General features: G+C 42.9%; 1 protein-coding gene across 4 annotated transcripts in view; it reads left to right on the top strand.

Moving 5' to 3' along the window:
• The window catches only part of LOC137351697 (ran-binding protein 3-like), a 132,527-nt gene that overhangs the window by 83,628 nt on the left and 26,585 nt on the right, over positions 1-22,314 (top strand). For 3 of the 4 annotated variants that reach the window (XM_068016418.1, XM_068016421.1, XM_068016419.1), the window contains one exon: positions 12,684-12,833. The exons of the other annotated variant lie outside the window; for it this stretch is intronic. In XM_068016418.1, the coding sequence (XP_067872519.1) occupies positions 12,684-12,833 (150 nt within the window). The remainder of the gene's footprint in view (positions 1-12,683; positions 12,834-22,314) is intronic. 4 annotated transcript variants of the gene reach the window in all.

The raw sequence follows: 22,314 nt of genomic DNA on the forward strand, positions 1-22,314 counted from the left end.
GTCTCTTTTACCACAAAGCAAACTAACTGGAAAGGCCCATGAGGTTTATTCCTTGCTACCAGATGAGAGTTCATCAAATTATGAAACTGACCAAAAATGCTATCCTCGGGGCATATGCATTAGTACCCGAAGCCTACTGCCAAAAGTTTAGAACCCTCAAAAAGCAATCCAATCAAACTTATCTGAAGTTTGAAAGAAGTAAGCAGCTGGCTTTTGATCAGTGGCTGAGGGCTTTAAAAATACAATTTAGCTATGAGACTCTCAGAGAAGTAATCCTGTTAGAATTTAAAACCACTCTCCCATTCTCAATAAAAACTCTTGTTGAGGAGCAGCGGGTTCAGGGAGCCCAGCAAGCGGCCATTCTGGCCGATGAGTTTTCTTTAATTTATAGCTCGGTTTCCCATGGGAGAACCTTTCCTAATCACCCCCACAAATCCTAAAAGGACAAAGGGTGGGAAGGTGATAGAAGCCCAGGCAGTCCTGGAAGAAAAGGAAAGCAGGAGACACAGGGGGCCCTCCTGCAGCCAAAAAGGAAGGTGCTGTGAGCAAGAGTGAGAGCTGGAGACCTCTGTGCTTCCACTGTAATAAGGCAGGGCATTTAAAAGCAGACTGCTAAGAAACTAAAGGGGAAACTTGTAGGATTAATCAGGGCACACCCGCTCAGTGAAGACAAAGCCCTACTGAAAGCCACAGAACAAGCTGTGGCTTTAACTGCAGTAAGAGTGCAACCCAGGAAGCTTTCTATGGCCAGTGCAGGAAAAGTTAATGGGATTCCTCAAGGTTATCAGGCTTTTGTATTTGAAGGGAAAGTAACCCCATATCCCTCGAGTGTGGCAAGCAAGCCCATAGTGATTCTCAGGGACACAGGGGCCACCAGATCCCTTTTACTGGGAAAAGGCTTGACCTTTCCCCCAGAGAGTGCAGTGAACACCAGAATGGTGGTGAATGGCATTGGACAAAAGAACAAAGAACAGTACAGCACAGGAACAGGCCATTCGGCCCTCCAGGGCAGTGTATGTCTGTATACTGGGTGCACCTGGAGTGCGACCCAGTTTTGGGACTGGTGCCTGTAGGGATTGTCCCTAGTTTGCCTGTGGGCAGGGTTGACCTGTTCTTAGGTAATGATCTGACAGGGGTGAAGGTGGTAGCTCCCCCAGTAGTGAAAGGAAGACCGCAGGAGGTCAGAGAGACAGGGCGGTGGCAGGAGACGGTTCCCTGCAGAGCTCCTGAATGTGTAGTGGGTCAGGCCATGATCAAACCAGCTCCCCCAGAGGAGACCGCATTGATACTGCAGACAAATGACCATGAGGTCTGCCTGGCTGAGACTTGCTTTGGAATGTTAGGAGACCCAGGGAATGAATTAAATGGATTTTCCCTAGGTGAGGCTCAGGGAGCTGACCCAGTGTTGCTAGAGTTAGCACAGGCTGCCCAGTCTGAAAGTGAAGCAGAGGAAGTCCCTGATTGCTACTATTTAAAGAATGAGGTCCTGATGAGGAAATAGAGTCATGGAGTTATACAGCACAGAAACAGGCCTTTCGGCCCATCATGTCTATGCCGGCCATCAAGCACCTAACTATTCTAATCCCATTTTCCAGCATTTGGCCCGTAGCCTTGTATGCTATGGCGTTTCAAGTGCTCATCTAAATACTTAAATGTTGTGAGGGTTTCTACCTGTGCCACCTCTTCAGGCAGTGCGTTCCCGATTCCAACCACCCTCTGGGTGATTTTATTTTCCTCAAATCCCCTCTAAACCTCCTGCCCCTTACCTTAAATCTATACCCACTGGTTATTGACCCCTCTGCTAAGGGAAAAAGTTTCTTCCTATCTACCCTATCTATGCCCCTCATAATTTTGTATACTTCAATCATATCCCCCCCCCCCCAGCCTTCTCTGCTCTAAGGAAAATAACCCTAACCTTTTCAGTCTCTCTTCATAGCTGGAGTGCTCCAGCCCAGGCAACATCCTGGTGAATCTCCTCTGCACCCTCTCCAGAGCAATCACATCCTTCCTATAGTGTGGTGCCCAGAACAGTGGCCTAACTAGCGATTTATACAGCTCCATCATAACCTCCCTCCCTGCCCTTATATTCTATGCCTCGGCTGATAAAGACAAGTATCCCATATGCCCTCCTAACCACCTTATCTACCTGTGCTGCTGCCTTCAGTGATCTATGGACAAGTACACTAAGATCCCTCTGACCTTCTGTACTTCCTAGGGTCCTACCATCCATTGTATATTCCCTTGTCTTGTTAGTCCTCCCAAAATGCATCACCTCACACTTCACAGGATTAAATTCCATTTGCCACTGCTCTGCCCATCTTACCAGCCCATCTATATCGTCCTGTAATTTAAAGTTTTCCTCCTCACTATTTATGACACCACCAATCTTCGTGTCATCTGCAAACTTACTTATCATACCTCCTATATTCACGTCTAAATCATTAATGTACACTACAACCAGCAAGGGTCCCAGCTCTGATCCCTGCGGTACATCATTGGTCACAGGCTTCCACTCGCAAAAACAACCCTCAAACATCACCCTCTGCCTCCTGCCACTAAGCCAATTTTGGATCCACTTTGCCAAATTGCTCTGGATCCCATGGGCTCTTACCTTCTTAACCAATCTGCCATGCGGGACCTTATCAAAAGCCTACTGAAGTCCATGTAAACTACATCAACTGCTTTACCCTCATTTACACATCTAGTCACTGCCTTGAAAAATTCATTCAAGTTAGTTAGACAAGATCTCCCCTGACAATGCCATGCATGACTATCCCTGATTAATCCCTGCCTCTCCAAGTGGAGATTAATCCTGTCCCTCAGAATTTTTTCCAATATTTTCCCAACCACTGATGTTAGACTCACTGGCCTGTAATTACCTGGTTTATCCCTGCTACCCTTCTTGAATAATGGTACCACATTCACTGTCCTCCAGTCCTCTGGTACCTCTCCTGTGGCCAGAGAGAATTTGAAATCCTCCCTTGCCTCACATAACGGCCTGGGATACATCTCATCTGGGCTTGGGGATTTATCCACTTTTAAGCCTGCTAAAACAGCTAATACAGAAATGGAGTTCTCCTCACAGACCTGAGGGCAAGGAGTGGACAGTAGTTCACCAGTTAGTGGTGCCACAGAGGTTTTCTTTGGCCTCCTTATCTCGAGAGACAATGGGTAAGCGCCTGGAGGTGGTCATAAAGGCCAATTCTAGAGTGACGGGCTCTTCCACAGGTGCTGCAGAAAAATGTGTTTGTCGGGGCTGTTACACAGTTGGCTCTCCCCTTGCGCTCTGTCTTTTTTCCTGCCAACTGCTAAGTCTTCGACTCGCCACACTTTAGCCCCACCTTTATGGCTGCCCGCCAGCTCTGGCGAACGCTGGCAATTGACTTCCACGACTTGTGATCAATGTCACAGGATTTCATGTCGAGTTTGCAGACATCTTTAAAGCGGAGGCATGAACGGCCGGTGGGTCTGATACCAGTGGCGAGCTCGCTGTACAATGTGTCTTTGGGGATCCTGCCATCTTCCATGCGGCTCACATGGCCAAGCCATCTCAAGCGCCGCTGACTCAGTAGTGTGTATAAGCTGGGGATGTTGGCCGCCTCGAGGACTTCTGTGTTGGAGATATGGTCCTGCCACCCGATGCCAAGTATTCTCCGGAGGCAGCGAAGCTGGAATGAATTGAGACGTAGCTCTTGGCTGACATACGTTGTCCAGGCCTCGCTGCCATAGAGCAAGGTACTGAGGACACAGGCTTGATACACTCGGACTTTTGTGTTCCGTGTCAGTGCGCCATTTTCCCACACTCTCTTGGCCAGTCTGGACATAGCAGCGGACGCCTTTCCCATGCGCTTGTTGATTTCTGCATCTAGAGACAAGTTACTGGTGATAGTTGAGCCTAGGTAGGTGAACTCTTGAACCACTTCCAGAGCGTGGTCGCCGATATTGATGGCTGGAGCATTTCTGACGTCCTGTCCCATGATGTTCGTTTTCTTGAGGCTGATGGTTAGGCCAAATTCATTGCAGGCAACCGCAAACCTGTCGATGAGACGCTGCAGACACTCTTCAGTGTGAGATGTTAAAGCAGCTTCGTCAGCAAAGAGGAGTTCCCTGATGAGGACTTTCCGTACTTTGGTCTTCGCTCTTAGATGGGCAAGGTTGAACAACCTGCCCCCTGATCTTGTGTGGAGGAAAATTCCTTCTTCTGAAGACTTGAACGCATGTGAGAGCAGCAGGGAGAAGAAAATCCCAAACAGTGTGGGTGCAAGAACACAGCCCTGTTTCATGCCACAGAGGTACAGGGGAGAAACATTAAGAAGGGCCCACGAGACTACAGTAGCTGTACATGCCGGTTATACGAAGGACCAAAACCCACATAAGGCAGCGGTTTGACTGGCCAAAACTCCACAAGAATGTGGTGGAGTACTGCAGGAGTTGCCAAAGTTGCCAGGTTGAGGGGAAACCCCAACCTACAGAGTGAAACCTGCACCCCTAAGTCCTGTATGGGTGTTTGGAAGATCCTCCAGCAGAGGGCTGGTGAACTGTAAGGGACCCCGCCCCACCGAGAACAAAAGGGGACAGGCAGGCACATGGCTGGCAAAAGTTTAGAAAGAGAAGGGGAAAAAGTGACCAAGAGGGCAGGTTAAAGTGAGTATGGGAAGAATCCCAGATGAAAACCCCTACTGTCTGGTCGGCCAACCCAGAAAAACGTGAAAAGTTAGACTCCACATCCTCCTATGTAAATGCAGACTCTAGAAGCACCCCACCAGAGTTGCGAACAGCATTTACAGGAACTTGCAAAGACAAAGAGAGACCTCTAGGGGGCAGAGAAACCGTGAGGGTGATGCCTCGCCTAGTCGAAGTGTCACAGGAGAATGCAGTTAAGTCTGCACAAATACCTGCAGGTAGGAGTGTCCCAGAGAACAAAGGGGAGAGTAACAAAGACTCCTCCCCCACAGTCAGAGGAAAAGGGAACCACCCATCCCCTGAAGCCAAAAGTTTTTGCATGACTCAAGAGTTCAGGATAGACCCTCCCCCCTGCTAACACTCCCAAGGGAAAAAAAGGGGAAAATTAATGCAGTCCTGGCACCCAGAACAGACCATTTTAAATGAGCTTCAATATTGGTGAATGAATGGAAATGAATGCGAGAAATGCATGGTTTCTTTCTGTATCTGATATTTCTCTCAAACTCTGTGATGAAGTGCGCCATTTTCTTCAAATCGCATTTCATTCCCCTGGGTGTGGAGGTGTCAGGCAAACACCCACCTGCCAAGATTGAGGCACACAGTATTTTGCCACATGAGCAAAAACTTAAAATTGCAAGCCCTTACTGGAAGGACATTTGCATAGTATCAGACAATGTTGAAACAATGGGGACCCAGCAGTTGCTTCTCCAATACACAGAAGTGGTCAGACCAGTTTTAGTCACTTGACTTAAAGACAAGAAATGCTGGAACCACTCAGCAGGTCTGGCAGCATCTGTGGAAAGAGAAGCAGAGTTAACGTTTCAGGTCAGTGACCCTTCTTCGGAACTGGCAAATATTAGAAATGTCAAAGATTATAAGCAAGTGAGGCGAGGGTGGGGCAAGAGATAACAAAGGAGAAGGTGTAGATTGGACAAGGCCACATAGCTGACCAAAAGGTCATGGAGCAAAGGCAAACAATATGTTAATGGTGTGTTGAAAGACAAAGCATTAGTACAAATAGGGTATTAACGGACTGAAGGTTGAATAGCAGCAAGTCCAAACATGAAAAAAAAAACAGTGGGTAAGCAAACTGAACAAACGAAGATGAAATGAAATAAGCATGAAAAAACATTGACTAACTGACTGTTGTAGAGAATTTGAACTTACAACAAAGGATTTTGAAGGCAGAGGCAAAGTCATGTGCTCATAGAGTAAAGATCTCTCCTGGAACTGAAGCAAGACTTACAGCCTCTCCTGTCTGCCTGCTTCCATCTCCTTCCCACGGAACTGAATCTTGTAAAAGCACTGAAACTCCAAGAGAGAAAGGTTTCCTACTTGAACAAGGTTTTAAGAAGACTACTGGGCCCCAACGAAACGCAAGACCAAATCTTCAGTCAAGGACTACAGCGAGCTCGAGAAACAGTAACAAGATATTGCTTCAAACTGTTCTTATCTTCTCTTTTCCTGTCCCTTTTGCATGTGTGTATCGCGTGTGCATGCTAGCGTGGGTGTGTCGTATATCCGTATGCGTTAACCATATTAGAGTTTAAGTTTAAGGTTCAATAAATTTCATCTTTCTTCTTTAAACCAAAGAAAGCCTGTTTGTTCTCATTTCTTTGCCTGATAATTGGAAAGTTGTGAACAAGGATTCACAAAGGGGAAGCTCAAAACACAGTGTGTTTAAAATTAAATTCTGTTAAAATGAGACCAGGTAAAGATAGTAACAGACCCCGAGACACCTTTCGCACCTGGTCGTAACGCTATTCTGGCTAGTTCTGGTTAGGAGTGGGGGCAAAGTCTAAAAATTAGAGCCAGACCTTTCAGGAATAAAATTAGGAAACACTTCCTCATGCAAAAGGTGATAGAACTTTGGAACTACCTTCCGCAAATGGCAATTGATGTGAGATCAATTAATTTTAAAGCTGAGATTGATAGGTTTCTGTTAGCTTAAAGGTATTAAGGGATATGGTGAAGGCCTGCTCAGGTCAGGGGAAAAAAACCCATCCGAACCCAACAGAACCACATCGACCCGGCCCGAGTCCTTCCATTTTTTTCCCGCGCCCGACCCGTCCACCGGAATGTTCTCTTTACCTACCTTTCGATTCTGAATTCGTTTTTCACTTTTTCAGTTTGTGCAGATAAGCAACAAAAACTGTAATTGGACTTGAAAGGTTGTTCAAAAAGCTGAAGATCAGAGCCACAAAGTCATTGTTTGGTCACGAGTTAAGCAGAAACCCATAGAGTTGTGCCCAGACAGGTGGTGCCGCACTGTACCAGTATTGCTTAAAATATACACCGCAATTGCCCAAGGCTCAGAAAATATCATTATACTTTACCTAGACTCCTGCTTTACAGGTTGAAATACTTGCTGCAAGTTTATCCAGTGAGCAGCTGAGATGCAGAGACCAGGATGGTCCTGAGTGATTAATTATTATGAAATATACAGTATATAAAAATATAAAATGATCACTGTCAGGACAGTACAGTACTGTATGTGTGTAGACTAGAGACCTGATGGTGATCATTTTATATTTTTTATATAAATACTGTAAATTTTATAATAATTAATCACTCAGGATCTTCCTGGTCTCTGCATCTCAGCAGCACACTGGATAAACTTGCAGCAAGTATTTCAACCTGTAAAGCAGGAGTCTAGGTAATGTATAATATTTTCTGAGCCTTCGGGCAGTCGCTGAATTTATTTTAAGCAATGCAGATACTGTTACAGTGTGGCACAACCTGTCTGGGCACAACTCCAAGGGTTTCTGTTTAACTCGTGACCAAACAATCACTGACCTCGTGGCTCTAATCTTCATCTTTTTATACAACCTTTCAAGTCCAATCAATACCGTGTGTGTCCGACCCCGAGCCCGAAAGCCAGACCCGGAAGAGCGACCCGACCCAACCTGAACCAGACACATGGTGTTGGGTTCGGGTCGGGGAGCAGGCCTTTAGGATATGGGGCAAAGGCAGGTATATGGAGTTATGTTGCAGATCAGCCACGATCTCATTGAATGGTGGAACAGGCTCGTGGGGCTAAATTTTCTTTATTGCAAGGGGATTGAAGTACAGGAATAAGGAGGTCTTGCTACAATTGTACAGGGTTTTGGTGAGACCACAACTGGAGTACTGTGTGCAGTTTTGGTCTCCACATTTAAGAAAGGATATACTTGCATTGGAGGCGGTACAGCGAAGGTTCACTAAATTGTTCCCTGGGATGAGGAGGTTGTGCTATGATAAGAGGCTGAGTAAATTGGGCCTATATTCTCTGGAGATAAGAAGAATGAGAGGCGATCTCATTGAAGCATATAAGAGTCTGAAGGGGCTGGATAGGGTACACACTGAGAGATTTTTTCCGCTGGTCGAGGAAGCTAAAACACAGAGGCACAGTCTCAGAATAAGGGGCCGATCATTTAGGACTGAGATGAGGAGAAATTACTTCACTCAAAGGGTTGTGAATCTTTGGAATTCTGTACTCCAGAGGGTTGTGGATGCTTCATTGTTGAATACATTTAAGGATGGGATAGACAGATTTTTGGTCTTTCAGGGATTCAGGGGATATGGTGAGTGGGTGGGAAAGTGAAGTTGAGGCCTAAGATCAGCCATGATCGTTTTGAATGGCGGAGGAGACTCGATGGGCCATATGCTACTCCTGCTCCTATTTCTTGTGCTCTTGAGTACTCCTCCTGTTCATATGTTCCTGTGACCTCCTCTTCCTCAACATGCATACTAAGCCTCAGGGACATCATCTGAAAACATGGGGTCAGCTTCCATATGTATGCTGACAACACCCAGCACTACCTCTCCATCACCTGGCCCTACCTCTGAGTTGCCAAACTGCTTTGTCTACATCAATATGAGCTGCAATTTCCTCCAGTTAAATATTGGAAAGACCAAAGCCATAATCTTTGGCCCCTACCACAACCTCTGTTCCCTTGCCGCTGGCTCCATCTCCCTCCACAGCCACTGTTTCAGGCTGAACCACACTGTTTGCAATCTTGGCATTCTATTGGACAATAAGTTGAGTTTCGGGCCCCACATATTCTGTGTCGAAATCTGCTTACCTACTACTATGTAATGTTGGCCAACTCTGTCCCTACCTCTGCCTATCTGCTGCTGAGACCCTCATTCAATTTTTTGTCGCATCCAGGCTCGACTATTTCAGTGCTCTCCTGACTGGCCACCCCGTCCTCCTCCTCCCATAAACTTCATCTGAACAAAAATTCTGCTGTAACCTATCTAGCACCAAATCCCACCCCCTCGCAATCAACTCTTTTCACAGACCTCCATTGGCTCCCAATCTCAATAGTTCAAACTTAAATTTTCATCTTTTGTGTTTTAATCCCTCGGTCTCTAACTTCCTCCAGCCCTCCAACCACATATTCCCCTCCCTTCCAAAATTCTCCATTCTTCTGACTGATCTTTTGTGCGTTACTCTTCCTTTAAGAGCTGCTCTGTAACTTTAAAATCTTCTTTAAAACCCACCACCTCTTCAACTAAGCTTTCCTCTCTTTTCATCTATTTAGCTTGGCATCCATTCTTTCATTTCCTCTCTGTGAAGTGTCTTGGGGACTTTTTTTGACATTAATAGTGCTATATAAATGCAAGTTATTGTTGTCTAAGAGGGCCAAAAACACTGGCTTTGCTTTTCCTGATATTCTGGTGTCAAGAAATTCTGGTTCTTCTAATATCATACAGGTGGCTGCGCCATTGAAGGAAATGACGGGGATTTAGAGCTGAGTTTCATTTCTATATATATAGAAATGGTCTGTTGCCTATGGATGACATAATTGATGGCAGCATTTAGGTGGAAAAGGAAGGGGGCAATAATGAATCCTTAAACTTCAGAAGTGACCATGCAGAGGAAAAAGAAATACCGTTTTCTTGAATTGTACAGACTGTATTAGGACATGAAGGATGAACGTTTGCAGTCCCACAGAGCAAAACTATGATGGAGGAAGATAGCATACTTAACCATGAAGTACTTTAGGACATCCTGAGGATGTGAATTACCCTAAATAAATGCAAGTTTATTTTTGCTTTCTTTGAATGCCTCAGATGTCAAAGAGGATAAGGAGGGATGGTGTACCACAGTCACTGTCACACCGGACAGACTCTGATTTGAGCAGAGTGGAACCTAATCTAACTTGAAAGAATTCAGTTATAGGAGAGATGGCTCAGAACTGGGAGGTGATGACACATTCAAGGACCAAGAAAAGAAAGGGGGGTTAACGATAAGATGGAAAGAAGAACTGGACAATGGGGTGGGTTTTTTGAGGTGTAAGGGTTTCAGCTCCCTTCCTCCTTGCAGTGATGCTTGGAACCCAGAATTACAAGAATAAAATACAGGTTTTGGCTCAACCTAAATTCATTAATTTATTAGACCAACAAAACCACAGTACAAACCACTTTATGATTTGACTGAAACTTACAATCGCCAACGTGGCTGGTCGTTGTACCGATGTTGATTGTAGGCCTGGATCTGGAGGTGACCGGTCTCCATCCTCCTTCACCTAACTGCAGTGCCCACGTTCCGGTGTTGTCCTTTCTTATAGTGTTGCAGTCATGTCTCACGCTTGGACCTCAGGCCATAGTTTCAGTTATCAGCCTGCTGAGCCACCTGGTCTTTCACACCTCTTTATCTTGGTCTTTCAATCTCCTGAGCTATGCAGGATTGCAAGGTTAGAGACAAGTCTTCATCTCCTCCCTTTCTGTCTTCACAGCATAAAGATAATGTGATTTCCCTCATTTTGATGGGCAGTAAGCTCATGGCATTGTTCACATGTTAATGTGTCTTCCATTCTTGCCCAGGAACTGATCGTGATACATAATTTCAGTTAACTTATGGCATTGTCCAGTTGTTATTGTCCTCCAAGCTGATCATGAGTCAGAGTCTCAATTGACTTATTCTTCCTGTGCATTGAGGTTAGCTGTTTCATGTCCTTCAGAGGAAGGGGTGTTGAAAGCAATTTTAAGAGGTTAAGGACAATACCTGAACGAATTAAGCCATTTATGACATTGTCAAATACTGAGTGAGGCAAAATAATTAAGTGATCAGGAGTTGGGTGGGGAGCATGTTGAAAGCAAGAGGTGGATCTCATAAAATAAATTAGTTTATAGAGAGGCCAGGGAGATAACAAGAAGCTAGGATGAGTTAGGGGGTGAATGGGAAGGTTAGTGGGTGAGATAGCTAAATGGACAATTTCAGTCTGTAAGATAAAGAAGTCCATGAGACATTCACCTTGTTTTTAGAGATGAGGAGGGAGGGGAACTCAAGATGGGTTGTTGTGGAGAAAATGAATGGTGGCTTATCCTTGCCCTCCAGAATTATTCTTGAGTAGAAAGAGGATTTGGCTGTGGAAGGGTGGTGTGATAATGTTTAACACGTTCAAGCAATGTTTGACAGTGGATGACAAAATCAGTCATGTGCCACGTGCTTTCAAGTCTGTGGTACAAAGGTTGGAAGACCGTGAGTAACCTGGTGAGGATTAAGATGTTGCAAGCAGAATTGAAGTTGCTGAGAAGATGAACATCAACAGTAGTGCCATAATGGGTGGAGGGCCACAGGAGGGGGGCGCAGTTGGGAGCTGTGGGGGAGTTTTGTTCCTTGCAGGGTGCAAGATGTTGAGGTTGTAGGCAGGCAGGTATGAATTGGGATGCAATGCCACATAACATGTGCAGGGGTAGCTGTCAGTGTGGTAAGTGATGTAAGCACTGAGGAGAGGAAGGTAGAGAAATCTGAAACCAGTGCTGCTTGGGATTGAAGGTACTGAGGTCAAGTAGCCACTTTGCATGAAAGCAGCAGATCTCGGCAAAGAAGTTGAGAGGGCAGTAGAGACAGAAGAAGGAATGGAAGGTGGTGAGGACCTTAAACGAGTAAAAAGTGCATGAAGAGTAGCAGAAGAAGCCGAGATGAGATTTGATGGAAACACATTTACTACAAGCCAAACCTGTCAGCTGCAAGATGTTTGTAGATTCATTGACACAAGATTGTCTGGTCCTTGGTGATACTAATTTGTTGAGCAGGCAGTCAAACCAGTGGAGGAGGCTTAAGGCCAGCTGAACAGTCTGCAGACTGTTGGTAGTCAAATTGTTGTGAGGCTGGCTGTGATTGAAGCATGCAGGACAAAGTGGTGGCTCAGGGCAACCTGATGAACTCCAGACTCTTCACCTTTGGACTGTGTTCAGCCAACTTACCTGTTTCCTTCTTTGATTTCCTTTCTTGGTTGGGTATTGATGATCTTGATGCTTCTTGAGTATATGTTGGAGAAGTAGTGGAAAGTCAGCGGAAGCAGAGGTGCAAGCGAGTCAGCATCAGGGCAGGAGCTATCATGAGGTTGGAGAATCAGTAAGAAGCAACTTGAGAGGTGATTATGCAACGTCCTGGAGAGTAGAGGAGCAGAAGCTGTAAAGGAAGAAAGTGGGAATAGTAATAGTGGGAGGCACCACAGCCAAGCCAATCCTGTCCTTGTCCGATGACCACCAATGCACTTTCTAGCAAGTCACTGGATAATGATCAGGAGTGGTAGCCGTGGCTGATTATTTTTTTCTCTCCTCCCTAGCCCAGGGGCGCTAAGGCCAATTGGAGCACCCTTACACCTGCGGCAGCTGAGATCAGCTAACTCAGGATAGACCAGGGATCGAACCTGGAATCTTCTTGATTGTATGGCTCAGTTCCACACTGGGCACTAGTTTACCAACTGAGCCAACGGTGGAACCATATCTTGAACTTTGGTACGCAACTATTTGTATGTCGAGGTTGACCGAATAAGGAAGAATGTAACATTCCTTTGTCTGTTAAAGTTCTTGTTTAAGTGCAGATTAAATGTTTTTAGTGAGAAAGCAGGAGATCTTTGAGGCAGTCAATCTCACTGTTTGACAAGGTGCCCCTGAAATGGGAATTGGAAAGTTTACTTTGTATATAAATCCTTATTGCCTGGATGTTTGGGTTATTGGGATATGTACATAGTTAACTTAAAATGATTTCTCCACATTTCCAGGAGAATGCAAAATTAGCTGTCTCATCAGAGCCCAAGAGCAGCTGTGAAGTAGATGAGAAAGAAGAGAAGGTGGATAGCCAGGAGCAGCCTGAGCAGCTTGTGGAACAGACGAACTTCGTGTTTGGAGAAAATCTTCGAGACAGAGTGAAGGTTCAAGTTATTACGATATTGCAAAGTCTCCATGTGCTGTTTAATGCTCCCTTCTGTAGTATTTGCTTGCATTGAACAGTTGTTCTTTAAGTTAATTGTAATTTGGTTAATCCAATGCATAATCTCCTTTGTCATTTGTTGCTTGAAGCTTTTTTATATTTTAATGCTTGACAGGTGAAGAAGGTGACTTAAACATGAGCAATAGGTACCTAATGCTGTAGTAAGAATCTATTGAGAAATGGAGCATCAGTCATGCCTATGAAGAGTGAATTGATGAAGGGTAGTAAGAAATTGGAAAACTCAGTGAATGACACAAAACATTGCTGCATGAAATGCGTCGTAGGTATCCAATGGCAGCAAGGATATTAAAATGAAAACAAAGTTGAAACTGAGAAGTCAGAATAACTTGGACAGATAAGGGATAATGAAGTACTAAAGAAACAAGGTTATAGGAGTTGGGAATTCAGTAGTGTGTTTTGTGAATAGTACTTCTGCTGCAGTTATGTTAAAGTGGTGTGCTGTCTACCAGAACTAGGGTTGCACCTGTAACAGGAGAAGGTAAATGATCTTGTGTTTGTGTGCAAGTGGAACAATTGGCTGTTAATGGCACAGGATAAAAATACTCAGATGCTGAAAAGTAGTTTTAGACAGATGCTAGGAAATTGAAGAAGAGTTGTAAATTTCTGATTTCTGAATTATTTCCATTCGTTGGTAGACATAATGTCATTGTATCATCAGTTTAGGCTGACTATGGAAAAGGACAAAGAACGATCCAGAGTAAGATTAATTAACTGGAGGAAAGCCAACTTGAATGGGATAATAACGGATCTGGGACAATAAATTGGAGTCAAAGGTTGGCTGGAAAAACGGTAGCTGATCATTGGGTGCCATTCAAAGAAGAGATAGTTTGGGCACAGGGTAAACACATCCAGAGCTCCCTGGATGACAAAGGAGATAGAGATTAAGATAAAGAAGAAAAAGTATGCTTATGACAAATGCCAGATAGAAAATACTATTGAGAACCAGGCTGAATATAGACGGTTCAGAGGAGAACTGAAAAAGCAAATGAGAAGTAAAGGTAGAATATGAAAAGAAACTGACAGATAACATAAAAGGGAATCCCAAAGTTTTCTATAGACATATAAATAGTAAAAGGGTGGTAAAAGGATGAGTGGGGCCAAAAAGGGGATTTGCGCATGGAGGCAGAGGGCATAGCTAAGGTATGGAATGAATACTTTGCATCTGTCTTTACTAAGGAAGAACATGCAACCCAGGCAATGGTGAAAGAGGAGGTAATTTATACACTAGAAGGGTTTAAAATTGATAAGGATGAGGTACTAGATAGGCTGTCTGTACTTAAAGTAGATAAGGCACCAGAACCAGATGAGATGCATCCAAGGATACTGAGGAAAGTGAGAAGGGAAGTAAGGGTGGAAATTGCAGAGGCACTGGCCATAATTCTTTCAGTCTTCCTTAGACTGGGGGGTGGAACCAGAGGACTGGAGAATTGCAAATGTTACACCCTTGCTCAAAAAAGAGTGTAAAGATAAACCTAGCAACTACAGGCCAGTCAGTTTAACTTCGTTGGTGGAGAAAGTTCTAGAAAGAATAATTCCGGACAGAATTAAGTCACCTGGACAAATGTGGGTTAATTAAAGAAAGCTAGCATGGATCTCTTAAGGGAAAATCATGTTTAACTAACTTGCTGGAGTTTTTTGAAGAGATAACAGAGAAGATTGATGAGGGCAATGCTGTTGATGTGGTGTACATGGACTTCCAAAAGGTGTTTGATACAGTGCCACACAACAGACTTGTAAGCAAAGTTATAGCTCTTGGAATAAACGGGACAGTAGCAACATGGATATGGAATTGGCTGAGTGACAGGAAACAAAGAGTAGTGGTCAGTGGATCTTTTTCAGGCTGGAGGAATGTTTGTAGTGGAGTTCTCCAGGGATCAGTGTTGGGACCCTTGCTCTTCTTGAAGTATATTAATGACCTCGACCTTAGTGTACAGGGCACAATTTCAAAGTTTGAAGATGATACGAAACTTGGAAGCATTGTGAACTGTGAGGAGGACAGTGTAGAACTTCGAAAGGACATAGACAAGTAGGTGGAATGGGCAGACAGGTGGCAGATAAAGTTCAATGTGGAGAAATGTGAAGTGATGCATTTTGGTACGAAGATCATGGAGAGACAATATAAAACAAAGGGTACAATTCTAAAGTGGGTGCAGGAGCAGAGGGACTTGTGTATATATGTGCATAAGTCATTGAACTGGCAGGACAGGTTGAGAGAGTGGTGAATAAAGTATACAGTATCCTGGGCTTTATTAATAGGGGCATAGGGTACAAGAGCAAGGAAGTTATGTTGAACTTATATAAGACACTAGTTCAGCCTCAGCTGGAGTATTGCATCCAGTTCTGGGCACCACGCTTCAGGAAGGATGTGAAGGCGTTCGAGAGAGTGCAGAAAAGATTCAGGAATGATTCCAAGGATGAGGAACTTCAATATTGAAGATAGATTGGAGAAGTTGGGACTCTTCCTTGGAGAAGAGAAGGCTGAGAGGAGATTTGATAGAGGTATTCAAAATCATGAGAGGTCTGGACGGAGTAGCTAGGGAAAAATTGTTCCCACTCGTGAAAGGATCGAGAACAAGAGGGCACAGGTTTAAAGTAATTGGTAAAAGAAGCAAAAGCGACATGAGGAAAAACTTTTTCACGCAGCATGTGTTTAAGGTCAGGAATGCACTGCCAGAAAATATGGTGGAGGCATATTCAATCGAGGCATTCAACAGGGAATTAGACAGTAATCTGAAAAGGAAGAATGTGCAAGGTTACGGGGAGAAGGTAGGGGAATGGCACTAGGTGACATGTTTGTTAGGAGAGCCGGTGTAAACATGATGGGCCGAATGGCCTCCTGCGCTGTACCAGTTCTGTGATAATGGATATATTGGAGTAAACAGTTGGCTGTTTGGATTGTGGTGGTCAAATGATGGTTTCGTTTTTTTTGCTGTTATTAACAGGGATTTTGCTTTTAGCATAGACCATGATGTAACAAGAAAGATGGAATGTATCTAAACAAAACAAGAACAGAGTCTAGCTATGAATATGAGTGCCTAATTATATACCTCTCACAAAGTGGAAGTTTGTGAAGAACATCACTGGAGATAACCTTGTAGTCTTAAATAGCTATCAGAGCCAATGAAACTTTCCTTGAGTGGGTTTTTACTGGATGACTCTCTTGAAAGGTATCACTGGAGCAAAGCTAAAAGGTTCTCACCAGCCTATTTGCTGCAGTTGCCACCGTCTTAGCTCTGGCTGTGGGCAAAGAGTCTTCTCAGATCTGTACTTTTCCAATGCACTTACATCATTAGGGGCCTGTGTATAATTCATCCTAATACCAGGGAGGGTGCAGCTAAATTATCAGTTGTAAGTATGCAACAGCTTAGGTTCCAGCTAAATTATCACTAAGCATGCAACAAATGCAGTGATCCATTGTTCCCAAGGCTGCAATGCAGAGAAGTTACCTCAAGTTCGTGGGGAGGTGGTGGCGTAGTGGTAATGTCACTAGACTAGTAGCCCAGAGGCCCAGGCTAGTGCTCTGGGGGCATGGTTTTGAATCTTACCATGGCAGATAGTGAAATTTAAATTCAATTAATAAATCTGGAATTTAAAAAAAAAGCTAGTCTAATGGTAACCATGAAACCATTGTCGATTGGATAAACTCATCTGGTTCACTAATGTCCTTTAGGGAAGGAAATCTGCTGTCCTTACCTGGTCTGGACTCCACGTGACTTCAGATCTCCAGCAATGTGGTTGACTCTTAAATGCCCTCTGTGATGGTGTAACAAGCCATTCAGTTCAAGGGCAATTAGGGATGGGCAATAAATGATGGCCTAGCCAGTGACACCCACGTCCCATGAACGAATAAAAATATACTCATCCAGGATTTAGAAGCCAACACAATTACAAAACTGCTTCTGATGTAAATAGAAGGCTATTAGAATCAAGTGGCAGCTATGGGAATAGCTCTGCTTAATTTACTGCAGCAAAACCCTGAATTAAATATTTCCAGAACTGTTTTCGTAATTAATAAGTCCAACAAGGGTGAATGCAGTGGTAGATCTGGTTCTGGTAATAAAGCTGGACAAATAAGTGAACAGGAGGTAGTAGAACACTTCGGCGGTCATGAATATAATATTCTTATCTCATTGTGTTCAGATTGTGAATCAATTTTTGATTTTTTTAAAAATGCTTTGGCCCGGTTATATTTCAGTGGGATGTAAGGGAACCTATGCCAGGTTAAATGGTTCAGAAACATGGTTAATCAAGCAGTAGACCAGCAGTGGGAGATATTCATGTACGAGATGCATAAGGCGCTGAATATATAAAATATATTCTGGCTGGGAGTAAAGGGGATGAATCAAAAGCTGAGATTTGGATAAATAGAGAGTTTAGAATGAAAGAGGTTTTTAAAAAATGCATTCACTAAATGTAGGAGCATAGCACAGAAGTACAGTGTTACGACCGAGGCGGGAGGGGTGCACTGTTTATTCTAGTTCCACTTCTCCACAGGTCACAATATATTATTTTTAATTTTCCCACCTATCGATACAGTCAATTATATACTTTATTTTTCTCAGAGTAGAACACACTAACTAGGTTTCTTTAATGAACAACAAAATTATCAGTTTATTATAGAACAAGTCTTAACTAGTAATGAAGTAAAGCAAAATCACACAGATTTCAAATTTTAAAGTTCCCTTTTTACCTTAGTCCCTTCACACTCACATACATGTACATACACACCAGTTAACCGGAAAAAAATTATAATTCGGAGCTCAGTTACAGAAAAAAAACACATGGGCAGATTACTTGCTCATTTTTTGAAGAAAACAGCAGATGAGATATGTTGTTCCAAAACTGGCAGACAGTCTAACTTCTGAGTACACAAAGACAGGTCTCTCAGATCTTTTAGAACAGTTCTTCTCATGCGGTGTTGAGAAGTAATTTAGCATGCTCTCTTCAAAGACAGGAAATGAGATGAATTGACACAGTGGACTTCTCAGGGTCCTTCATGGAATTGCTGGAAAGTGAGCTGGGATGTGGTCCTCTCTCCTTTTTACACTTCTTCAGCAGACTTGACTTTATCAGCCTTTCACTCCAGAAGGTAAAACACACACTGACCCACAACCACAAAGCTTGTGAATTTTCTGCCCATCCCAGGTGCACGCTGTTGCTACTGAGCTTGTCCAATCAAGGGACACTTGTCACATCTCTGCCCCTGTTACCAGGATTTCTGCTCTATCTTTAACTTGAGTCATGTGACAACCTAACATCATTGCCAATCCAGTACCTTTAGTGTCCTCTTGATGGCCCTTTTTTTTTAAAAAAGAGGCTGGTCCAACATTTATTCAGTTTAACTATAAATTCCTTTAAAAAATATTTTAACAAAAGCAGAATAATTTTCATAACAATAAAAAGCAAGCAAAGCGAGAAATTAAGAAAGCAAAGACTGGAATTCAGCAGAGAAACAGCAAGGCCTTTTATAAGTGCATAAGATGTAAAAGTAATCAAAGAAAGATGCACACTTAGAGACAAAGGGGGCCACCTTGTGTGAAAGTTTGGAGGAATGGTAGAGTTGCTTAGTATGTATGAAAATGGGATTGCAGGATTTTGAAGATCCACAGCTGTTCAAACTAAATATTCAAAAGGGGACTATTTTATAAAAGTGTAATGGTCACTGCACCTAGATGGTTTGCATTCCAGAATGTTGAAGTAAGTCAGGCAGGACTTTTTAAAAAAATTCGTTCACAGGATGTAAGCATTGCTGGCAAGGCCAGCATTTATTCCCCATCCTTAATTGCTTTTGAGAAGGGCTACAACAGGGATTAACCATATTTTTTCAAAGATGTTTAGAAATGGGAATTCTAGCACCAGACTGGAAGGTGAAAATGTTACATTCTTCTTTAAGAAACCAGGAATGGATAAGAGGAAATTAAAGGTCAAATATCCGTAACTTGGTGTGGGTAGACTTCTAGAATCCATAATACAAGATCAAATTCGAAATTCTTAGACATGAGCTAAACAGTCAGAATGAATTTACAAAGACCAGGTGCTTGACTAATTTAATTTAGTTTTTTGAGGCAATCATTGTACAGATAAAAGGAGTGCAGTGGATGGTTATATGGAGTTACAAATCAAATTTAATAAAGTGTATAAGTTTGTTAAAAAATTAAAGCATCTGGTATTGAAGGGTTTGACTAGTGAGGTAGTTAGGTCAGAAGCGAAGATTAGGAGTGAGTGGATGTTTTTCAGATCGCCAGGAGATTGTCAGATAGGTAGGAGTGTGCCCCAGAGATCTGCTGTAGCCGGTTTTGTTTTCTGTTCATATATAAATTATTTGAACAGAGGTTCAAGAATATTGATTTTGCTGATACCAAATATGGGAAAGGGTGGGATAGGGAATCACAGGAGGACTCAGACAGGCTAGTAGGGTGGACAGGTAATTGGCAGATATAAAAAAATGTGAAACAGTACATTTTGAATAAAATGGTAAAATTCTAACAGAGTGAAGGAGCAGAAGGGGGTTCATAGATCTTTTCACGTGGGAGTATAAGTGGAATGGGCAATAAAAAGCCAAAGGTGTTCCCAGCTTTATGCATGGGAGCTTGAACATTACTGTATGGAAATGATGTTGAAGTTGTCAAAGGCATTGGTTGAGCCACTTTTGGCATATTACATGCAGTCCTGGACACCCCTTTGTAGGAAAGATCTTAAAACAATGGAAAGGGTAAAGTGAATGTTCAGTAGAATTATAGCAGGGTGAGAGGTTATATTTATGAAGAACTTGTTCAAAAAATTAGGGCTTCTTTGCTTGCAATAGAGAAGATTAATGGGGAAGATTATCAAAATAATGAAAGGATTTGAGAGGGTTTGCAATGAAATATTGTTTCTAGTGGTTCACGAATTAGTAACAAAGGAATAGAAGTGTTATCTTTTGAAGAATGTAGAGGCAGGTGAGAAGAGATTTTTCCGGAGTTACTATCGGATGGAATTTTTTACCATAGGTGGGTACTGAGTCAGAGACTCATTGGGCTGGATTTTCATTCCAGGGTCCTGATCCCAATGCCGGGCTCAATTCTGGGTTGGGCACAGGAACTGCCGATAGTGTTTCTCTGGAAGCGATTTTCAAGGAGACGACCAATTAAGTGACTGCTCCAGAAGCTCTGTCCAATTAAGGATGGCGGGCAGGCTCCAGATGCTGGAGGGCCAATAGGGATTGGAGCTGCTGATGTAAGTAGGTGAAAGAGAGGGCGAAAGATGGAAGGACCTTCTGAAGACTTTTTGAAAAGTTAAAATAAAAAGTGATCACAGCTGCAATCATTATTGTGGAGGGGAAACCCCTCCACACGGTAGCCATCTCACAATCGCAGCCGGGGTGATTGTGAGGGAGGTAGGGTGGTGGGTTAAAAATGATATAGAGTGCTGAGAGGCCACCTCCATTCGTTGGCCAGGATTCAGCCTCAGCAGGGGGCCTGACTGCTGACTGGAAAATTCCAGTTGGTGTCTGTACAGTGGCCTTAATAGGCCCTTTAAAGATTATAATTGGCTACCCACCAAAAAAAAAGCTGAAAGTTAATAGAACTGAACAAATCAAAAGGGAGAGGAAAGAAAACATGAGTCTTAAATATTAACTCTCATCAGAGATGAGATGATGAATTAAGCATGCAAGAAAGAGGTGACAACTGACCAGGTATACGAAGATTAGCTCAGTGAGGTAATGAGAAAGCATTAAAAGATCAAATCAGCGTGAAAATACTATATTCAAACCTTAGCTATCTTTCCCCATCTTCTTAGAAGAGGATGCACTGCAGGCCTGTGGGCATCCAGGTAAAGCAAGTTGATGCTTTGTAGGTTGACCCTTTGTCAGAATGCAGTCTATGCTGTGAGTGTTAGGCTGTCTTAACATTTTTGTGTTTCTGTATTTGTGTTATTATATATTTATAGTTTTTTCCTCTTTACATCTCACATTTTTTTGCTTTTTGTGCGTGTATCTTTCCTGTGCCTTTTTACCAACTCTCACGCCCTTTTGTGAAATTTGTTCAAATTCCAGAAGTTTGCAGTAAAGCCTCCGCTGAGAAAGTAGCCACACAAAGAAATATGCACCTTATACAACACAATAGGAGTTGCGATCCAGCACAGTCACAACCAGAGAGAAGTTTCACACTTCATTCAGTTGTCTATTGAAATTATAATGTGATCCTGGAAGAATTGAGGCTGTGCATGCCTGCACGCCTATCCTTAGTGCATAGATGATGGGAGTCCTTCCCCAACTTTAAGTAGACTTTGTCTATTAAATCGGGTTTGTCTTGTAAATACACGGGGGATGAAAAATTTGGCAAGACAGCAGCTAATAACAGGCTACACTCCTCATAATTGGAAAAATTGTAGCAGTAGCAACAAAGTGAACTAATTGTTCACAATGGCATAATAGAGACACAAGGGGAGCACTTTGATACTTTGGAGTTGGAGATTCTGATGAAAGAGATGAACCAAAGAAAGGTGACCTATTGTGGATGAAGGCACCCCACCCCCACCCTTTCAGCAAAAGCTAAATTGCCAGTTGCATGGAGGGAAGTTGCTGATCGAGCAAGATGCAACCAATTTGAAAAGAGGAGGAGAGCAGGTAAAGAAGTAGTAGGTGACACCAAATTTGAGTTTTAAAAGCCTATAGATTCGAGGTGGAAGGTAAGTAAGGAGATGGCATGCAGTCCAGTTGTCATTTCATATGAAGGATATTTTGTCCTCGAATTTGTGCAGAGGCAGGCTAAGATAATTCTTGATATCTAAAAGTCAAATTATGAGAAAAGGTTAAGGAAATTAGGTGTGTTTTCTTTGAAGAGACTGAGGTGACTCAGTGAAGTTTTCCAGATAATAAGAGAACTCACAAAATTAACTCTGGCAAATTGTTCACTACATCAAAAAGTTCAAATACCAGGAGCCATGAGATTTAAAAATATGAAGGAATATCTTTTTGATTCAAAGTGTAATAGAATTACATAGAATGTACAGCCATTCGGCCCAGCAGGTCTATGCTGGTGTTTATGTCCCTTCTCCCCTTTCATTGAAGGAAGCAATATTGAGGGATATGGTGAGAAGCTGAACTTGATCTCAGAAAAGATGGGTTTGTTAGGATTTTCTGTTCCTAAAAGTTCTGTTCTTATAAAAGATGTTTCATAAAATATAATAGCACAAGGTTAGTTATCAGTTTTGCATTTATTTTGAACTTAGTTTTGAAGTTATCCGCTTCTTCTGAAGTCCCATAATACAAATATTTGGAAAGTGAAAACCACCTTGAGTACATTTTTCTATCTATTATTGCATATCTACAATATGACACTCAGCAAGAACTGAGTATCAAGGGATGGATAAAGGTAACTGGTGGGAACTTGTATCTGAGCTCTCCCATATTCTAGCTT

The sequence above is a fragment of the Heterodontus francisci genome, chromosome 36, assembly GCF_036365525.1.
Source record: "Heterodontus francisci isolate sHetFra1 chromosome 36, sHetFra1.hap1, whole genome shotgun sequence".
NCBI classification, from domain to species: domain Eukaryota; kingdom Metazoa; phylum Chordata; class Chondrichthyes; order Heterodontiformes; family Heterodontidae; genus Heterodontus; species Heterodontus francisci.